The sequence below is a fragment of the Chiloscyllium punctatum genome, chromosome 6 (genome assembly GCF_047496795.1).
Source record: "Chiloscyllium punctatum isolate Juve2018m chromosome 6, sChiPun1.3, whole genome shotgun sequence".
Taxonomy (NCBI): domain Eukaryota; kingdom Metazoa; phylum Chordata; class Chondrichthyes; order Orectolobiformes; family Hemiscylliidae; genus Chiloscyllium; species Chiloscyllium punctatum.
Genome location: NC_092744.1, coordinates 61887718 through 61909395, shown reverse-complemented (window position 1 = coordinate 61909395; position 21678 = coordinate 61887718). Strand labels below are relative to the sequence as shown.

The window sequence follows — 21678 nt, the reverse complement described above, 5'->3', positions numbered from 1 at the left end:
GTAATGTTCTCTTCAAACTGCCTGTTACATTTTCTACGTTACAATTGTATCAACACTTTCAAAGTACTTTACTGAATGCCAAGAGCTTTGGGATGCCTGAGGAGTAGAGGCTTGCATATGAGGAGAGATAGAGTTGAATAAGCCAAACCTTCCTGCAATGGTCTCATTGAAATATGCCAGTTGATGTGGAGTACGTGAACTTTCAAAACAAATTTTACAAAATGCCACACAGCAAAGTTAGTGGAATGAAAGTCAAGTTGTAACAGGTACGAAGCTGGTTGGGTCACAGAAAACAAACAATAATTGTTAACAGTTGTTTTTCAGAGGAGAGGATGTTTTATAGCAGTATTCTTCACAGCAATCAGTGTTAGGACTCCTGAACTTCCTGATACATATCAATCATCTAGAATTTGCTAGGCAAAGCACAATTTCAAAACTTATGGATCATACAAAGCTTGGAAGTATTGTGAAGCATGGGGACAACAGTGTTGAATTTTACAAGGGCATAGACAGATTGGTGGAATGAGCAAACCAGTGCCAGGATAAATTAAATGAAGAAAACTGTGACGTTGTTCATTTTGGTCATATCACAAAATAAGGGTTATAATTTGAAAAGCGTGCAGAAGCAGAAGGATCGTGACTCTATGACTATGATTGAATGTACATATGCATACTTCATTGAAGATGCTAGTAGAGGTTGAGAGGGCAATTAATAAATGGCATACTGAGATTTATCAATAGAAGATTAAGGACATAGACAACAATGATTGCATAGAACACTGGTCCAGCCTTAATGGGAGTATTGTGTACAGTTCTGGACATTACAGTTTAGGATGAATGTTAAGGCATTAGAGAGAGAATGAAGACAAAATTCACAAAACTGTTTCCAGCAACAAGGAACTTCAGTAATATAGATAGTCTGGAGAAGTTGGGACTATTCTACTTGTAGGAGAGAAAGTTGAGAGAAATTTAATAGAGGTGTTCAAGATCATGACGAGTCTTGATAGAATAGACAAGGAGAAACTGTTCCCATTGGTGAAAGGATCAAAAATCTGAGGGCACAAGCATAAAGTAATCAGTAGAAGGAACAATGATGATAAGAAGAAAAGATATTTCATGTAATGAGTTGTTAAGAACTGGAGTGTACTGCCTAAAAGTGTGGTAGAGGTAGGTTTTATTGAGGCTTGTCAAAGAAAATTGGGCCATTATCTGAAAAGGGGGCTACACGGCAAAGGCAAAACAGTGAGCTTTGATGAATTGCTTCTTTAGAGGACTAGCACCATCACTGTGGGCCCAATAGCTTCTAGTGCTATAGTCACCTATGATTCGACATGACTCTGAGAAAGTTTGACAGAGTAGATGTTGTGAGGATATTTCCTTTGGCTGGTGAGTTTGGAACTAAGAAGTATAGTTTTAGGATAAAAGGTTGGTCATTTAAGAAGGAGCTGAAAAGGAATTTCCTCACTCAGATAGTTGTGAATCTTTTGAATTCTACAGCCCAGAATACTGTGGATACTTAATCATTGAGTGCATTCATATCTGAGGGTGACAGGCATTGAACACCAAAGGATTTAAGGGATTTGGGAATTAGGAAATTAGACTTGAGGCCAGATATTAGCCATGATCTTATTAAATGGCAGAGTAAACTCAAGGAGCTCTATGTCTTACACCACTTCCTATTTTCTTATGTCCTAAGATTGGGAAAGGCATTACATAAATTCAGATTCTTCCTGTCAGATGTCTTTTAATAAATAATTTTGCAAACTTAAAAAATTAATGAGTTCTAAAATGAAATAAGGCAGGAAGAAACATGCAGAAAATAATGGAATTGTGCACTGTATCTATGTGAATAACTGTCTCCAACCATTTTGTAACTGTTTTGACAGATCGTTATGTACTTGGGGCAAGCCTCCAAAGACATCATTAAGTGGCCCCGTCCATTATCCCCACCAGTTGTAAAGTTGGAAACAAGAGTTGATGCAGAGTATGGTATGCCCTCAACGCATGCCATGGCAGCAACGGCTATCTCCTTTACATTCCTAATTGCTACAATGTACAGATACAAGGTAGGAATTTTACATTGTATTCTTGACAGGAGCTCGCAAATGTAAAACCACAATGTGCAGATTTCATACAGGTTTCATTCATCATTAAAAAGGATTCCTGCTCGTGCTGTTAATACCTATCTATTTTAATAATTTACTCATGAAATACGGACAGACTGCAGAAATATATTCTGAATTTCACAAAAGTTAGCAGCATTCAATTCACAGCAAGTGATTTATTATTGAGTAGACATGGTGAGATCCCTCAAAAGAAGTCACGTCACAGTGTTTGAGGTGGTTTCAAAACAGGAATAGCAGCTTCCAGAGCAGTTAAAATGGCACTCAAGAATTCTTAATAAGTGACAAAATAATCTGGATCAGCTCAGAAATTGTTCTGCTGCACACAGTTTTTTATTAATCATTTCTATCGAAGTGTAGTAATCCCACTTCCAACTAAACTTTCTTGACAGAACATTATTTCAAAAAGTGTTAGATGATGTCACACTAACATAATCTTCCTGATTTTCTCTTCTCATCTCCCTCTGATACCCTGTGGGAGGAAAGTTTCACTGAGGAACTGAAAGTAAAAAGTTAAGTGTATGCTCATGTCCTCTGTTTCTGTTCCTACAATATCCTTTTCCTTGGACTCAACCACTTAAGTATGTATTTCTGGTATCCACTTCCTTTTACCATGTTGTCTTTCTTCCCTTATTAATATTGCAACAGATTCTTCTTTTAACCTCCTTATGGGATTGCATTCATATTCCATAACACCACACAATTTTTCACCCTTTTGTTACAAACACAACAGCAGTTCAGCAGAGGAATCATACTGGACTCACACCATGACCTCTCATTCTTTCTCCACAAATGCTGCCGCTTATATTTAGTTTCTGCAGCACTTTCTGTTTTTATTTCAGATGTCCAGTATCCATAGTACTTTGCTTTCATCTCAGGGTCATATGACCTGTTCTGAATTCTGCCCAAGAATAAATTTGGGGAGCTTGGCTGTGGAAGTGTCAAGAGGGTGGGTGTGGATGGGGGGAGTACAGGGGGATGGTGGGCAGGTTGCCTTACTGGGAAGAAGTTAGAAGAGGGATACAATGACCAAACCACATGAGCTGATAAACTGGTCGATAAACCATTAGACTCCCAAGTTTCACAGGAAGATGTTAGGAGTGTCAGGTTTTGCAAACTGTTATATTTTAAACTGTTTAATTTCAAGATAGAGTTAAATTTACAAGTCCAGAAGATAGTTAATTAGTATTTCTACCTGGATAGAATGCCCTTTGGATTCACGTTGTCGTGGGGGTGACCTTTGAAGGGAGAGTATACAATGGAAAGTCATTGTAGTATCAACTTACAGAGTTTCATCTTTCGACATCCCTGCACTTCACAGACAGGCCAGCCTGCAAAGTTCTGAGAGACAACATAGAGATAAAGATGGGCAGTCTATTATCCACCACGTAAAATGCTAATGGGAGAGCATCTGAATTTGAAAATATTAAGTTTGTGAGAATGTAATGAAAACTAGAAGAATTAAGTTAGCTTTTGCTAGAGAGAGGAATCACCGCGATAACCCTTACCATGAAAATCACTTTGGGCTTTAGAAGCTATCCAGCTAGAAAAGAAAAATAAATCAAGTCATCAGGAGCAAAAACTGCTTTGGACATTTTGAGGAGAACAAGTGTTCACTAAGGGACAAAGTATAGCATAAGCTTAACTAGGGATCGTCACTCATTTTAAAAGTTAAATTGGGGATATATTTCTGCAGTCTAGTGGTTATGTTGGCAACAAAAATAGTTTTAGTCAATGTTATTTGGACATTGTTTGTGACAGTATGGTTTTAAAACTAAATGTGTTTAATCCAATCAATTACAGAGTCATAGAGATGTATAGCACAGAAACAGTCTCTTCCGTCCAACTTGTCCATGGTGACCAGATATCCTAAATTAATCTAGTCATTTTCCAGCACTTGGCCCATATCCCTCTAAACCCTTCCTATTCATATACCCATCCAGATGCCTTTTAAATGCTATAATTGTACCAACCTCCACCACTTCCCCTGGCTGCTCATTCCACACACCTACCACACTCTGCGTGAAAAAAATTTCCCCTTAGGTCCCTTTTAAATCTTTCTCCTCTCACCCTAAACCTCTACCCTATAGTTTTGGACTCTGCTACCCTAGAGAAAAGACCTTGACTATTCACCTTATGCATAGCCATCATGATTTTATAAACCTCTATTAGGTCCCCCTCAGCCTCCAGCGGTCCAGAGGAAACAGCCCCAGCCTCTTCAGTCTCTCGCTATAGCTCAAACCCTACAACCATGGCAACGTCGTTGTAAATCTTTTCTGAGCTCTTTCAAATTTAACAACCTAGCAGTGAGACCAGAATTGAATGCAGTATTCCAACAGTGGCCTAATCAATGTCCTGTACATCTGCAACATGATCCCCCAACTCCTATAATCAATGCACTGACCAACAAAGGCAAGTGTACCAAATGCCTTCTACACCACCCTGTCGACTTGTGACTCTACTCTCAAGGAACTATGAACCTGCACTCCAAGATCTCTTTGTTTGGCAACACACCTGGAGTTTACTATTAAGTGTATAAGTCCTGCCTCTGCCAGTGGCCTGGGGTGTTTATGCCTCAGGAAACTGCGGAGCTGTCACAGTGGGGTCATCACCAGATTGTGCCCCTCACGCTCTGTCATGCCAGCTCACCACAGTTTCAATATCTTAGCAGGGAGCAACCTTGCCGACACTTGCTTTGCAGCCTTTGTAATCTTGTCTTCAGAGATTGAGGAAGGAGCTTCTGACAGAGCTGGAGAATTTGATGCTGAGGTTGAGGTCAGGCTTTCAGAACCTACAAAATTAAAAGAAAGTGTTATAGCCAGTGGTTAAAAGAGCTCCCAGAGATTGACTGTGACAGGGAGAGTGACAATGACATTCAAAACAGCATTTGCACATTTGGCAGGGCATATATGTTTCATTACCTGTGCTGAAGCAATCTTAATCTTCTCCTGTGAGGACCAAAATTATCTCCTTGAAGTAGGTGAGGAGCCTGATGTCCAGCATACCCCTACCCACCCTGAGTCTGTCTGCCCTGTTATGGGCTGTCTTCTTTTTCAATGAGAAAAGGCCGGGGTGACTGAGATGACAGTGGGTCACAAGGCTATCAGTGCTGGCGCACGTAGAGGAAAGGTGACGAGATGTCCTGAAGTATTGAAGAGACATGGCCGAGGGCATACAGGATTATAGTGTGGGAAACTGAGAGGGGAGACCATGTGAGAGAAGTTGTTACAGGCTATAATGAGAGTGCTAGAACATGAGCCTTGCTGGGAGCTATGTGCAGACGCATTGGTAGAGTGAATGTGAAGTAGCAGAGAAAGATTGTGGCACTTTTCTTGGAAGAGCAGAAACATTTTTGCAGACTACTATCTGGAGACAGCACTGTCCCAGGCAGTGACTTTGTAACCTGCTGGCAGAGTCTGGTGGTGCGACCACCTCTTCTGCACCACCAGGACCTCCAGATGCTTCTGGAGATTTATGGTGCCATCTTCCCCTGTCTAACATCTCCTGGCCACACCTGTCACGGGGCAGGGCAGCTTCAGAATGCCAATGCATATCCAGAAGCAATACCGAGTTTTGATACTGATGCGGGTGATGACTTCCTTTTCGCAGGTATCCGTTGAGTGGGGAGCTCTTGTGAGAAGGTCATTTTGTAAGATAGGACAGAAATTGGATGTGGCAGGCACCATAGGGGCATGAATGATACAAGTTTTGTAAGATGGGGCGAGAAAGCTTGTTACAGGCAGCGTGACAACAAAGTCTTCAACACTGCTTGAATTTAGCCAAACTGAAATAGGATTCAGCCCATAGACTATTACCTATTAGGCTAAATCTAATTAGATTTTGGGCAAAATATGAATCTTAGATTAGATTCTTTGTATATCATGTAACATTGTCAGCTTTTGCTTAGTCGGGTAGCTCTGTTTCCTCTGAGTCACAGGCTTCCAGGTTCAAGTCTCACTTCTGATTTGAGCATTGAATCAAAATTTACCTTCAGTCTAGTGCAGTGCTGATAGTATTCTGCATTGTCAGAGGTACTGTCTTGAGACAAGATATTAAACTAAGGCCTCATCCCTTTTCTAAGCTGGACTATCCAATCTCATAACACTAATTCAAAGAAGATCAGGGGAATTCTCCCCATTGTTTTAAAATTCGTCATTAACTGAGAAAAAAACAAACCATCTTTGCATTGCTTTTTTGTGGGATTTTGCTTTGTGCAAGTTGGCTGCAATGTTTCCAACAAATAGCGATTACATTTTGGAAGTACTTTTTTGGTGGTAAAAATGAGATGTCTGCTGGTCATGAATAGCAATATACAAATGCGAATCTTTTATATTTAATGAAAAGCCAGCGTAGTCATTGTAAGCTGAATTCATCAATGTTGCCCAGATTGTTTCAAAACTACAATATTTCTGAGTTGTATTATATATAACACATATCCCAAACGTAATTATCAAATTGTGTTTAAATGAAAAGCAGCAACTGTGAATAGATTTTCTAAGTAAAATAGAATTGATTGCATTTGTCTTTTGAGTCATAGTTGCAACAAATAGAAATTAGTAAAAATTGGCACAGGGCTCAAACAATGACATGCACATTCTAAGGTCATTCATTAATTTATTTACATCCGTATCTGCAATAAGATGCTTTGTAGCAATGTTTACTCTATGGTCGTAAAATGTAATGAACATGAAGGATCAGTGCTGGGTCCACTGCTTTTCATCATTTATGTAAACAATTTGGATGTGAGTAAAAGAGTTATGGTTAATAACTTTTCAGATGACACCAGCATTGGAGGTGTAGTGGACAGTGAAGATTATTATTTCAGATTACAATGCGGCCTTGGTCACCTGGGCTGAGGAGTGGCAGATGAAGTTTAATTTCAATAAATGTGATGTGTTGCAATTTGGTAAGGCAAGCCTGGGTAGGATTTACACAGTTAATGGTAAGGTTCGGGGAACGTTGCCGAACAAAGAGACCTAGGGTTGCAAGTGCATATTTCCTTGAAAGTGGAGTCGCAGGGAGACAGGATAGTGAAGAAATTGTTTAGCACGCTTGCCTTCATTGGTCAGAAAATTGAGTATAAGAGATGGGATGTCATATTATGATTATACAGGACATTGGAAAGGCCACTATTGGAATACTGCATACAATTCTGGTCATCCTTCTATTGTAAAAATATTGTTAAACTTGAAAGAATTTAGAAAAGATTTACAAGGATGTTGCCGGGATTGGATAGTTTGAACTATAGGGAGGCTGAACAGACCGGGTCTTTTTTTCTGGAGCATCAAAGACTGAGGTTTGACCTAATAGAGATTTATAAAGTCATCAGGGGCGTGTATAGGGTGAATAGCCAAGGTTTTTTCTCCTATGGTGGGGGAGTTCAAAGTTAGAAGTCATACGTTTATGATGAGAGGGGAAAAACTCAAAAAGGACCTGAGAGTTAACTTTTTCACATAGAGGGTGGTGCATGTATGGAGCTGCGAGAGGAAGTGGTAGAGGTGAGTACAATTACAACATTTAAAAGGCTTCTGATGCATATATGAATAGCAAGGGTTTACAGGAATCTAGGCCAAATGCTGGCAAATTGAACTAGTTCAGATTAGGATATCTGGTTGGCGTGGATGAGTTGGACCAAAGGTCTGTTTCAGTGCTGTGAGACTCTATGACTCTATTTGGAAAGATAACTTGAAAACAGCTCTTATTAAAGAATGACGATTCACTGTGTGTACATTAGAATTTAAAATATTGTATTACTGCAACTTGCAGGCAGAAAGTATATGCATTTAACAACAAAAATGCCACTTTAGTTGTGTTACTTTTTAATTTTATTGCACTAATTTAATGAATTTATAAAGAGCTAAAATGGATGTCAAAGCCCTCTTGATTATTCTTATTAATGGTACCTACTGAATAAAGCGTGCAGCAAAATATAGCAATCATAATGTTTCCCCCCCCTCCCCAGTCACATGAAATAATACTGAAAATTTATGAAGGAACCATGTACTGTAATATTGTTGTTGTTCACTTTAAAACTCAAGTCAACCTTCTTTAGCCTGGCCCAATAAATCTGTATCTAATATCTATCAGTAGTTAAGAAACAGATAAGCAGTTAATTTAATCAACTTATTTTGTTTACTCACATGAATGCTGCAAATGGTTGCTTTCTTACACAGTACCTGATGGCAGCTAAGTGCCAAGTTTGCACAGTTATAGGTTAATCTGTATTAAATGCTCACCATAAGTTATTTATTGTCTGTGCTGGGTATACTTGTGCAAAATTTAAGATCTCTCTGTCCATGGAAATAATTAAAAGAGACAACAGTTTCTCAGAAGAAGCAGTGTCATGGGGGGAATTGATTTGGTTACCTCATACTGGGACTCAGCACAAAAATAGTATCTGTGAGCCACTCCAGAGACCACATGAATTGTATGAATATTTTTATTCCATGTACATTCTCCTCAGATGAAGTTCCCAAGCTGTTCCCTTGGAGGTTCTTGAACTGGCTACCAGGAAATCTGCAAGGGTCACTCATACAGCTTAACTCACTTATTGAGCAATATTTTTGCAGAGTGTCGTCCATTCAGTTGTATGCCTGATTCTTATTAACCTATTTCACAGCGCTTTCTTCCATCTGATGACCCTTATCCTAGTGACGGTATTCAAAAACTTCAATTTATCTAAATGACATTTTAGTTTATTTTAAATCAACAATTGTCTGCCCAATGTAATTGCAACAACCATGTTCTTATTTCTTTTACAGACAGTTAAAAGCAGAAATCATATAATTTACTCATCAGACATTGTCAAGATCTCTATTAATTTGTTTTTACTCTTAAATTTTTATTTTGCAGCAATTTAATAACATTGGAGACTTTCTTATTAATACATTGATCCTGGCGTACAGTTATTAACAATACAATACTTCTGGAAAACTGGAAGAACGCACCTACATTTTAATTATTCCTCTCTGTGAAATATGCTGTTCTGAATAATTAATCTATCCATTAACAGAGATTTGATTTGCCTGATTTACAGTATTCAGTTGCATTAGGACTAATGGCATCTACGGTGCTATCTGCGCTCGTCTCACTCAGCAGGCTCTACACAGGAATGCACACCGTGCTGGTAAGACATAAATTCTCTTTATTACCATGGTAGCTCTTGTATTATGAAAAATAACTAACTAAATCACAGAGGACGAAAAGATGATATTATATGTCAAAGGACTAAAAAAATTGAAAATAACTTAATTCTTTTCTCAACTGATGCAGTAATTAAACTTGAAACAGAACCTTTTCAAGTCTGGGCACACTCTTTTATCAATATCGTGAAAGGATTGGCAGACAGGGTCTCTTTCCTCTTGAAGAAAGAAAGCTGAGGCCTTTAAATTATGGAAGGTTTTGATAGAGTGGGAACAGAGAGAATATTTCCTCTTGTGGAAGAAGGAACAACAAGTGATCATAAATGTAAGATAGTCACCAAGAAATTCAATACCAATCCAGAAGAAATTACCAAGTGGTAAATTGAATTGGAAAGAATGTAGAACAGCCTAGCACAAGAAGTGGTTGAAGCAACTTGAATTGATGAAGTTAAGGGAAACTAGACATTTGTGAAGGAGAAGAAAGTGGAGGTTTATTATGACAGACTTAAATGAGGAAAAGTGGGAGTAAGTTCAAGTGAAGCATAAACACTAGGCAGCATGGCCAATGCTGATGAAATAAAATAAGGCACAATTCAACAGTGGGAGGCATGTGGTGGCATGTGAGGGATGGATGCTGTTGACCATAAGAGCGAAGGGTATTTCTGGTTAATCTGACAATGAGAGGGCAACTGGTGGGTTTAAGTTAGATTGTGGGGTGTTGCTGTGACTATAAAAGCTGGATTAGGTTGTTGGATTAATGCAACCAAAGTTGCGGACTCCTGACATTATCATCCCTATGCTGACAAAAGTCAGACTTGCAGTCCCACTCAAATCATTAAACTGAAATTCCTAGGCTCAGTCTCTCACAGATTATCCTAGAAATACAGGACAAAAGGTAACCCATGTTAAACCTGAGGAACACAGTTAAAATGAGGGGTAAACCCTTAAAGTGCAGAAATTGATCACCTTGACACTGGTATGGATTAGTTGGGCCGAGTAGTCTGTTTCTGTGCTCAATATCCTGTGTAACATGAGTAACTTTAATGTGCTTTTATCCTATTCCCTACTAAAAGACATTCTGAGTCAGCTATCTCATTGCACTGTCTGAAATAGATGTATTTAACTATGCAGCAACCTATTGGGCTAAAATTAGTGGTTGGCATAGCACTAAGTCATAGAGACTAAATCAAAGGAATTTGGATCCCAGTCTGTATTCAGTTAGCTGATTTCAGATGGGATAACAATTGACCTCTATGTCCCTAGTCTAGGTAGGGAAAAAGTTTCTTGAGTTATCACTCCCGATTACTTACCCATTAACGTTACTGGAAAATGCACAATTGGGTAGAATTTAATCCAGGTGACACGTGCCTGACTGCCAGTTGCAGAACCCTATGTCACTTCTTTTGGGCAGGACCTGTCATATTAAATGACGTTCAGGGCTTCCCTGGGATCAAATGTTCTAGGGTGGAAATTTGATAACTGAGGGTTGCTGACCAGTCGAAGGTCAAATGCAATGCATTGGCATCAGCGCCATCAGTGGAATAGTGGCAGCTACTAGAAATGCACTCACCAGAGGTCTAGTATCAATGAGGGACCCATGCCGTGGATGAATGAGGACAGGACAGGGATCACAGTTGGAGATTACGGGCTAGGCAAGTGCAATGGGACAAAAGGGGAAGAGGTGGGTCCCACTATCCCACACCCACTTCCTTATGCTGAATCGCTTGATCAGGCAGTGTGTGTTTGACTGGGGAACACCATGGAATTCTGAAAGCAAATTCAGCAGGATTTGCTTTTCTGGCTTTCCACATGGTGACTGCTTTGTCTGCCACTAGTTGAATATTATCAGCAACAACACGAGACTCTTAAATGGGCATTAATTGCCTATTTAAATATTCAGTTAGCATCAGTGCAGGAAGACAATGTCCAAGGTTTCCTGCTGCTGACTAAATCAAGGCAGGAAGCTGGCTCTGTCCCCACCCAATATCCCCCAACTAAATAAATACTCCCATTTCCAAACTTACCTCAAGGAAGGTATTAAATTCCATACATTATCAGGACTTTGTGACACCATCTCTTATCAAATAGTGCACAATACATGTGACATCCGCGATCATACATGAAGATTGGGAAGTTTAGCAGGTTTGCAATCATGAAGTTGTGACCCAAAAAATGTTAGCATCTTTAACAGTCAAGGAGGACTAAAATTCAGGAAAAGTATATGTTTGTAATCCTCAGTGCCAAGATTTAATTGCAGTCTGTATCAAACAACTCGGAAGAAAGATTGTGAACTTTATTATTGGGTTTTTCAAGAATATACCACTGAAGTAACTTTAATAAAAATGTACTGTCAACATATCAGTATATTCTAATTCTGTTCATATCAATTTTCAGGATGTGATCTGCGGAATCCTTGTTACTGCAGTGTTTATGGTTCTTACATATCCTTTCTGGAACATTATAGACAATTTCCAGTTAACCAGTCCTTTAACGCCCGTCATTGCAATAGTTATACCCTTTTTCATGAGTTATACCTATCCAGCACTAGATCATTACAGCCCAACTAGAGGGGACACCACGATTATCCTGGGTGTTGCATCGGGATGTACAATTGGCTTTTGGATGAACTACCAGTACGGTCGGACATATGAGCCTACAGGATCTCTCCCATTTGAACTACCCTCTGTAACACTGGAAATTGTGTCACTAGCCATTGCACGCTTTCTTGTCGGAATTATTGTTCTTGTTGCTACTCGCCAAGTTGTCAAAACACTCACCCTCAAAGCATTGTATGCATGGTTTAATGTTGGAAAACATGATGTGGAAGCTAGGAAAAGACTGGAAATTGAAGTACCATATAAATTTGTAACGTATTCATCTATTGGCTTCAATGCAACAGCTGTAGTGCCTTTGCTGCATCAATTCCTTGAACTCCTCTGAGAACAGCTAATGAATGGACTTTTAGTGTAATTTCTTGTGTAGTCTGAGATGCATTTATGCATTGATGAAGACCTACTTGAAAGAAATTTCTTGAACAGTAATGACACAAGTTCTCATTTAAATATTTGTGTGTATGTTAAATTATTTCATAGTTTAGTTGCTTTTCTAGTCTCCTGGTAATTCCCCCAATGGTAGCCAAGAGTATGTGTGGGTGATCTATCCTCAAAGCAACAGTGTGATGAAACAATTATTTAAATGTGCAAAGGAGGCCAGAAATCATTGCTCTAGCATTCCTTTCTCTGGCCTTTTAGTTTCCCAACTGTTGTATGTTTGAGTTGAAAGACCACAAGAATGAGCCCACACTCCATCACTATTCAGTGCTACATACTGCTGCTCCAATGCACTTCAGGACAGTGAGGAAAACCCTATGACAGATTTTCCTCTTTAAATATACTGCAGTCAAGAATGTTAATGACTATGAGCCATTTTTTGGAGGTCATTGGGTCAACGATGTCTTTGCATTAGGAAAAAACACTTTTAAACCAACTTTTAAACTTTTTACTTCAATTTCAAAGTAAAAACCAATGGCATTTATTTTTGCTAAGTAATTAACTATATTGAAAAGCATTTGATCTTTTTAAATAGAGCTTTATTCAGTTGTTGGATTCAAATTTGAATAAGTTAATCTTTCCTCTGGAACATAAAGTTCAATATGATTAACTCATGCACACATGATATTGTACCATTGGCACCTTTATTGCAGTTCTTTAACATACCAGTAGCTACAGATAGATTATGGTAATTGTTCCCAAATGTGAAATATTGATAAATTATCAGTAACATTAAATGTTTACAGTATCCACCAATGACATATAGTGGCTGCAGTGGGCACCACCTACAAGATGCACTGTTGTTACTCATTAATGTTTCTTTAGCAAGTACCAACCTTCCAAATCCACAACCTCCAGAACCTAGAAGAAAAAAAAAGTACATTCCCATTAAAGTTGTACATCCTGCCTTGGAAATATACTGTGGTTTCTTCATTGTTGCGGATTACGATCAAAGAACTCCTTACCCTGCAGCCCTTTGAGTAAACTTATTCAGAGTCCAGAAATTCCAGAAATGGATTTACCTTCTCAGACACATTTGGAGTAGGCAGTAAATGTTGGTCATCCCAGTTATATCGATATTCCATGGGACAAATAAAAATAAGGTCTTTCCTTACACAAATAATTTATTTTGAGTTTTTAATATGTTCTGGATGTGCATTGTACTAATAATTTAGCTATAACAGCAAAGTAGCACCTTCAATATTAAAAACAATGTCCCATAGTGTTTTAGTCATAAGGAAAAAATGAATATTTTTGGTCAGTGAAATAATCATCCCTTTATGATCCCTTTAGTCAGTCTTATCTAAACAAAGGTGAAGCAATAATGAATACATTTTGGTCTGGAAAAACCCATTTAAACAAATCTGTAAAATTGTTTCCATGCTCCCTTTCCTCTTTAAAGTCATTGACTGTGATGTCACTTCTCAAATATTTATGCCCATTTTTCCCAGAACTTACGTTTACTTTGTTGAGTCCGGTCAGATCAGGTCAGATCACAAATTACATCACACTTAACAGTAACCAAGACTATTACCACAAATCATTTGTATCAGTCCGTCTTAAACTTTTTAACATGCTTAGCCACATCATCCTTTCCATGTCCATCCAATTGGGTTGGACTGCATTCAACTGGCTCTATTCTTATCTATCTGATCATAAACCAGAAAATCACATGCAATGACTTCTCTTCTTCATTCCTCCATTGACCAAGACACCACATGTATCTTTGGTCCCTTCTCTTATTTATATGCTGATTCTCAGCCACTTTATCAGAAAACATGGTACATTAATGCCACTCAGTGCTACCTCTCCGCTACCTCTCTATACCTGCACTGTCTCTAGTACTGGACAAGCAGAGGTTTCCTCCAATTAATTATTGGGAAATGAGAGGCCGTTATCTTTGATTCCTGTCACAGACTTTTCTCCCCTAGCCAATGATTCCATCTCTTTTGTTTGGTTCAACCTGAAGCAAAACCAGACCGCTCAGAACCTCAGCATCATATTTAATGTCAAGAAGAGCATTCAACCAAATATCTGTACTTTCACTAAGCTTGCATATTTCCACCACTGCAACAGTGCCAGGCCCTGTCCCCTCTTCATCTCTTCTGTTGCAGATGGCTCCATGCATTTGTTACCTCTAAATTTGACTATTGGAATACATCTTGGCTGATCTTCCATCTTCCAGAAGCATGATTTAATGCAAAATTGCTGCCTCTGTGCTAACGAGTAAAATAAATCCTGTTCACCCATTGCCCCAGTGCTCATTGCCTGCAATGGTTCCTGGTTAAGCAACGTCGCAATATTAAAATTCTCATCCCTGTTTTCCAATCCCTGCTTGACCTGACCCTTCCAGCCCACAGCTTTTAAGGTCTCTGAACCCCTCGAATTTTGGCTCTTGAGCATCCCTAATTTTAATAGCTCCACTGTTAGGGCCTTACCTTCAGCCACCTTAGCCCTACTGTCTGGGTTGGGGCCTTACCTTCAGCCACCTTAGCCCTACTGTCTGGGTTGGGGCCTTACCTTCAGCCACCTTAGCCCTACTGTCTGGGTTGGGGCCTTACCTTCAGCCACCTTAGCCCTACTGTCTGGGTTTCCTTGCTTCATCTCTCTGCCTCTCCACCTCACTTTCCTCTTTTAAGATAATCCTTAAAAGCTACCTCTTTCACTAAGCTTTTGAATATCTGCTCTAAAAAAAATGATGTGACTTACAGTTGTATTTTGGTTTATACTGTCTCTGTGAAGCATCTAGTCATTAAAATTGCTACATAATACATATAATTATTGTTGTTATTGCAGACCCTATTTAAATGGCAAGTATTGCTGTGTAAAATTATCAGCAAAGACTTTTGCTGCACATGTTGCTGAAATGCATGACACAAAAATCTTAAAATGGTGGATACTGAACATATGAAATAAATCCACAACAATTTTATAGTGAATGTTTCTCAATCTATTTAGAATTACCTTATGAATTCTATATTAGAAAAGTGCTGACGTGTGTATCTTTATGCGCAACAGATCAGTGAAATGCTTGTGATTTTCTTAGGCAATTAATCTGAATATACAGGTAATGTGAAAATTAGATGTATTTAAATTGAAGTGTATTTATAATGCTATATAGCGAATATCCATGTTGGCTTCTGCATGTTAAAACTTGATCATATCTTTTCATAAATTAGGTTTGTATTGTAGAAACCACATTGAACCAATTAAACCATTTTAATGGTGTTCATTGATATTAATTTTAACAATTTGAAGTGGGTCTGCTGGATAACTTCAACTTCTCAGAACTTGAGACAGAATCAAAATTGGGGAGAAACTACAAAGGAGTAATTTACCATCGTGCTGCTTGTTTGTCAGTCTAAAATTTATCATTACATGGGTCAAATGGCAGTTGTCTACCCCCAAACTCTCTTGGTTATCATTCTGATTAGAATACCTGTAGTCGTTTACATAACTGCCTGTAAGTAATGGGATCTTTATTAAAAATAAGACTGCATTGCTATTTGATTAGTTGGAGTGCTGACCTCATGGGGCTGTATGTGACATTTTGTGGTGGGTTACAGGAGGCCAACCAAGAAGTGAATAGTCTGTCATTTCCCCACCTCCCCAATCTTTTATATGGACAGAATGAAGAATTTTGCGGCCAATCTTTGGTTACCCAGCTGGCAAACGAAGTGAGAGAAGGATGCCCATTCGGTCTCTGGGTAGAGATATCTAGTGGGATAGGGTTCCAGTTGTGAACTGGAAATCAGTCATGGCTACCTATTTCAAGGCATCTTGGAACAAGTTAGTGGCAGCTATAGGAGTAATCTGCACATGCAGGAATAAGTGCATAGCAAAGAACTGTTCAGAAACCATTGAAGTATTGGAGAAGCAAGATTTTGGTGACGGTGTATCAATAATGTCTTGTTTGCTTCTGAATAAGAAGTGTTCAAAGAATTTTTTTTATCCTTAAGCTTTGTCTCTCTGCTAAAGAGGAATCTCCATTTTCTTCACATTTAATTTGCAATGAAGAGTGAAGGAAGAGCAGGTAGATGGTCCCAGATCAAGTGCAGATCTATAGGTTGACCACAACTTCTTGTCAGTCCTCCTTCAGTGATTGGGGTGGGGTTTCCTCATGCCAGCTATTGGAAAGAGGAGACCCCCACCAGCCAGACCAAATAAGCCTCGATTCAAGTCACATGGGAAGTCAGCAGCAATAAGGTCATCTGTCAGACATGGTTACAGTGCTATAAGAAATTGTATGACTCCTGATGTTCTGCCGGGGTAAATGGCGAACCATTATGCAGATGCATCTACATGGAAGAGTGAGATGTATGTTAGTTGTGGGATTGCCTAGTGTCTTGGCCATGTACATAAAGCATACATGGCACTCTGCATGGGGACTGGAGAAGTCTGATTGGGGGTGCATTCTTGTTAGTTGACAAGGGTCTTTAAAGAGTGTTAATTGCTGACAGTGGGCATGTTGAGCATAGAGGAGAAAGTGAGGACTGCAGATGCTGGAGGTCAGAGCTGAAAATGTGTTGCTGGAAAAGCGCAGCAGGTCAGGCAGCATCCAAGGAGCAGGAGAATCGACGTTTCAGGCATAAGCCCTTCTTGTATGTTGAGCATACAAATGAAAGCACGATGTTGTCATAGAAGTTTCACTACAATGTTTGTTTTTCTTTGCAGAAGTGGGCACATAATGCCAATAAAAGATCCAGGATGTAATGGGAGTGCCTAACCTTGTACCAGAGGAGTTGCTGGAGCTGGCACCAAACCAAGGAAGTTGTCCTATATATTGTAGAGGGTGTCTGAGGAGGCCAGTGATGGGGCATCAGATTCCAATTGCCCACAGCTCTATCCTGCCGAGCCTTCACAGAGAGTACTGACAGGGGGTGGGGCAAGGGATCAGAAGAATTTGAGGCAGATGACAGGGATAAAGCATTGGTGGGATGACTTTGGAGGCTTGCAGCATTTGCAGAGCATTTGTATATCTCAATTTTGAAGGTATTAAAGTTTCAACCCTGGCTACCATTTCCCAGTTGTTCAGACCAAGATCAGAGGAATGCACTGCCTCCACCTCTCTAGGTCCACTGCTTCACTGGTCACAACATAAATTTGAATGTTTTACCTAGTTACTGATATGGCCAATTATATACTTTGCCATATTGATTTATAATAAACAGTAACATCCACCAGGTTTCTTTAATAAACAGAATTGTTGAGTTTTCAGAAAATAAAACTTATTCAGTGTAGATACCAACCGATTAAGATACATACTCCAAATATGAAAGTATATTTACCTCCCTAACTAACCACAGACACATACATACCAAGCAAAAGAAAGCAAGAAAGTGGACTTCTCTGCTGAGAATCACTATGGCAAAAATACCACACTCTGCCAATAATTGTTAGTTTTTGATTTGGTTTAATTTGGTGATCTGGTATATGTGGACAGGTAACTAGACATGTATTGTTGTCCCTCGAATCTTTTCAGATGCAGTTGTTCAGGAAATATTGAGGCAAACTCCAACAAAGGCTTCTCATGAGAATAGTTCAATCACCGTTCCAGGTACCACTCTCAATGCAGTTCAATGAATTTTTCAGAAAAAGGAGAACTGTGCTGGGAAACCTCTTTCCTTCAGCAGGCAGGACACCAACCTCCACACATCAAAACAGTGTTCAAACAGAAACTAGCTCTTTGACACTCATGAAAACTGAGGGAGATGATCCTCAAGGCTAGCAATTAGCAGAAATCATTTATTTTCCAAGGGAGGCCTTGTTAAAAGAAAAGTTCCAAGGGCCAAAATGACGTGTAAAAAAAAATCCAGCCAAACACAGAACTTGGAATCAATACATTTTCCCACAACCCTTCAAATTCAAGTCCTTAAAAATTTATTATAAACCTGTCATAACGAAATGAAGAAAGTATGTGTGTATGTGTCATTGGTATTAACTAGGCTAACTCCTGAAGAAGAGATTAATTTATCAAAAATTGCTAAACAAGCCTTTTTGCATTACAAGTTTAGAGAAAGAGAGGTTGATCTTATTGAAACATACAAATTATGGGGGGTGGGGGGTCTTGCGATTGGATGTTGAGAAAATATGTCCACTGGGATTGAATCTCAAACTAGGGCACATAGTTGCCGAATAGGGGACACTTATTTCTAACTGAGATGTGAGGGAATATTTTATTCCAAATGGGTATGTCGGATTCTCTATCCCTGAGAATTGTGCAGACTAGATTACTGAAAGCATTTTGAAGAGGTGGCAGATCGATTTTTGAAATCCTGAGGAGTTGCGGGCGATGAGGGGGTGGGCATGAAAGAAATGTTGAGGCCTGGGGCAGATCAGCCAGGATCATACAGAATGGAGGAGAAGGCTTGAGGGCCTGAGTGACCTATTCCTGCTTCTGGTTCTTATCTGGGAAATGTGTAACTTTAATCAGCTCAAATTAAAATGGTGACCTTCATAACCCTTGCTTGCTTTCCCCACAGGTAAAATCGCTGAAGTTTCTTCCACCAGTTCTGAGGTCCACAGTTAACTTCTGAGGTTGAGTCAGCCTCAGAGGGCCACTGTCACAACCGTGAACAGTATCAGTTCCTGAAAGAATATACATCTCTTGATGGATGCTTGTAGTTCAGCTGAACGGGACCTAGACACTGATGCAAGCACATCACAGTCACAAAACTAGTTGCCAGAGACTGTTAGTGCACTTAGAGGATTGCAGGAGGTGATCTGGATTCACAGCCTCAGGCTGATGACAAGCCTCTGGAATCTTCCACCTGACAACAGATGCTGGATGTATGATGCAAGCTATGTGAGGCACACAGAGATATGACAGTGATTCCAGAAGGATTGCACTTATTGTCACAGATAGTGGAGTTATTAATGCCACAAATGTTGTGATGAAATGCTCATCAGAAAGCATGCCTCCCTCCATTGACAGACTGACAACTGCTATAGAAGAGCAAACCCCAAGCTCACTGTTGGAGTACATGGTTTTCAGGCCGACCTGTATACCATTGTCTGAGCTCTGAGCACCGGTGCCAGAGGCAGGGGGCAGATAAGGAGCCTGGATTGGAAGCTAGGTGCTAGTTCCCAAACAGGAAACAAGTAGGACCAAGTGAAACTCAACTGGGCGGACAGCCAGCAACTGTTGCTGTCAGGATGTGCTTCTTTAGCTGCTCCTGATAGACACTGTCTTACCTCTGCAGCTTTGCTATTGAGTCCTGCAGTGACAGATCAGACTCCTGCCAATCTACAGGACACCCCCATTAGTCTGGGTCTCTCACAGTCCCGGTAAGCCATCAAAATTTGTGGGGTGCATGTGTCAGCAGGACAGCTGATGGTAAGAGGGGAGCTGTAACATAGCACTGCATTAATCGCACACAATTCTTCAAAGGTGATGATGCCATTTGGTTAGTTCTGAAAATTGTTGGTTTCAATTTTGTGTTGAGTTACTGTTTTGTTTTTCTTATTGCTGTTTGTGTTTGCTTTATCAGTGTGTTGTGCATATGATGTTCTCGTTTGGCTTCGGATTGATTAAATGCTCCCAGGAAATTTGTACCCACGTGCACCCCTCTGGACAGCTTCATTTATTGAATCCTCACCATTGAACTATGCACACCTTGGAAGAGACGAAGGAGAGACAATTATAGTAAAGGTGGTCTCATTGAGTGAATTACACACTAATAGGTTAATCTTTACATTGTTTGTGATTCCCGCCTCTCACTTATAAAACCTTATGTGCATCAACTTCTGCACTTGTCATTCTAGTTCTGCACACACCCGTAAAGACAACATCCTTTCCACATCTACCTTGTCTAGACCATTCAGGACCTTATAAACTTCAATCAAGTCACCCCTCATTCTTTGAAAATACAGTGGAAACAACGTTAACAATTGCACAAAACCAATCTATCCAACCTACCCTCTTAAGGTAACCCACTCATTTCGGGTAGCAATCTAGAAAACCTCCTCTGAACTGTTTTCAATGCATTACACTCATTGGAACCAAAATGGCATACAGTATTCAAGATGTTGTCTCACTAAGCCCTGTATAACATTTGTTTTTATTCATTCATGGGATGTGGTCATTACTGGCTGGGCTTGCATTTAGTGCCCATCTTTAACTGCCCTTGAGAAGATGATGATGAACTGCCTCTTGAAATGCTGCAGTCCATTCTGTGTAAGTTGACCTACAGTGCCATTAGGGAAGGAGTTCCAGGAATTTGACCCAATGACACTGAAGGAATGGTGATATGTTTCCAAGTCTGGATGGTGAATGGCTTGGACAGGAACTTAAAGGTGGCAGTGTTCCCATGTATCTGCTGTCTTTGTCTTTTCAGATTATATTGGTTGTGAGTTTGTAAGTGTTAACTAAGAGGCCTTGATGAATTTCTGCAGTGCATCTAACAGCGCAGAATGTACACACTGCTTGTCGCTGAGCTTCGGTGGTGGAGGGAATGGATGTTTGTGGATTTGGGGCCAATCTAGTGGTTGTATTACCCTGGATGGTGTCAAGCATCTTGAGTTTCATAACATCTGAAGCTGTGAAGCATAACATCCTTTTATGTTCAATTACCGATAATAAATTTGCAACCCATTAACCTTCTTTATTACATGCTGATCTTGTATACCAGCTCATAGTGACTCATGCGCACTTCCACTTCAGAACATTTGCTCTGCACTTTGAGAATCCACAGTCATTTTCCATTTGTGAGACTTTGCTTTCTCCTGCCAAAGTGAACATTTTCCACATTATACTCCATCTGCCTTCTTGTTCAACCTATCCATATCAGACTGCAACCTCCTTATATCTTTTTTACCACATACTTACCTACCTATATTGGTGCCAACCATGAATTTAGCCACAATACAAATTGTGTAACGTGCATCAGACAACAACTATGAATAATTTCAGAGGAGAAGATTGAAGTGTGCCAGCTGAAAGATCCACACATGTAAATCTCATTTTGAGCAGACTAGTGGTCAGCTTAATGACAGCCGTTGGGCAAACATAGCTCTCTTTGTACTGCTGCTCAGCCTCTGTATGTCAAGATCTGACTGGGATCATAAGTCATTTCTTGTCATGTAAATGCCGGTCATTCAAAGGTTATGGTGGCTCATAACTGGCATGTGGGAGTGCCTAAATATATGGGAATCACAATTTTTCCTGGGATAACCTCTTCAGGATGTGGACTGACAGACCATTGAAGTTGCTGTTGGTACCCAGACTCATGACAGCAAAAGACTTATACTGACTACTAGACTTAAACTGACTATGAGAACTCATAGGCTGGTATCCAGGAGAGTGCACACCCTGGAAAGTCCACCGACGTTGGGTTTGGAACAGTTAGATTGCTTAGCAACATC

At 39.7% G+C, this 21678-nt stretch overlaps 1 protein-coding gene across 2 annotated transcripts in view; it reads left to right on the top strand.

The window, feature by feature from the left end:
* Window positions 1-20899, top strand: part of sgpp2 (sphingosine-1-phosphate phosphatase 2) — a 60902-nt gene extending 40003 nt beyond the window's left edge. For both annotated transcript variants that reach the window (XM_072572782.1, XM_072572783.1), the window contains 3 exons: window positions 1887-2066; window positions 9160-9249; window positions 11660-20899. In XM_072572782.1, coding sequence (XP_072428883.1) covers window positions 1887-2066; window positions 9160-9249; window positions 11660-12205 — 816 coding nt within the window. In that variant the 3' untranslated portion in view covers window positions 12206-20899. The remainder of the gene's footprint in view (window positions 1-1886; window positions 2067-9159; window positions 9250-11659) is intronic.
* The last annotated feature ends 779 nt before the right edge of the window (window positions 20900-21678 follow it).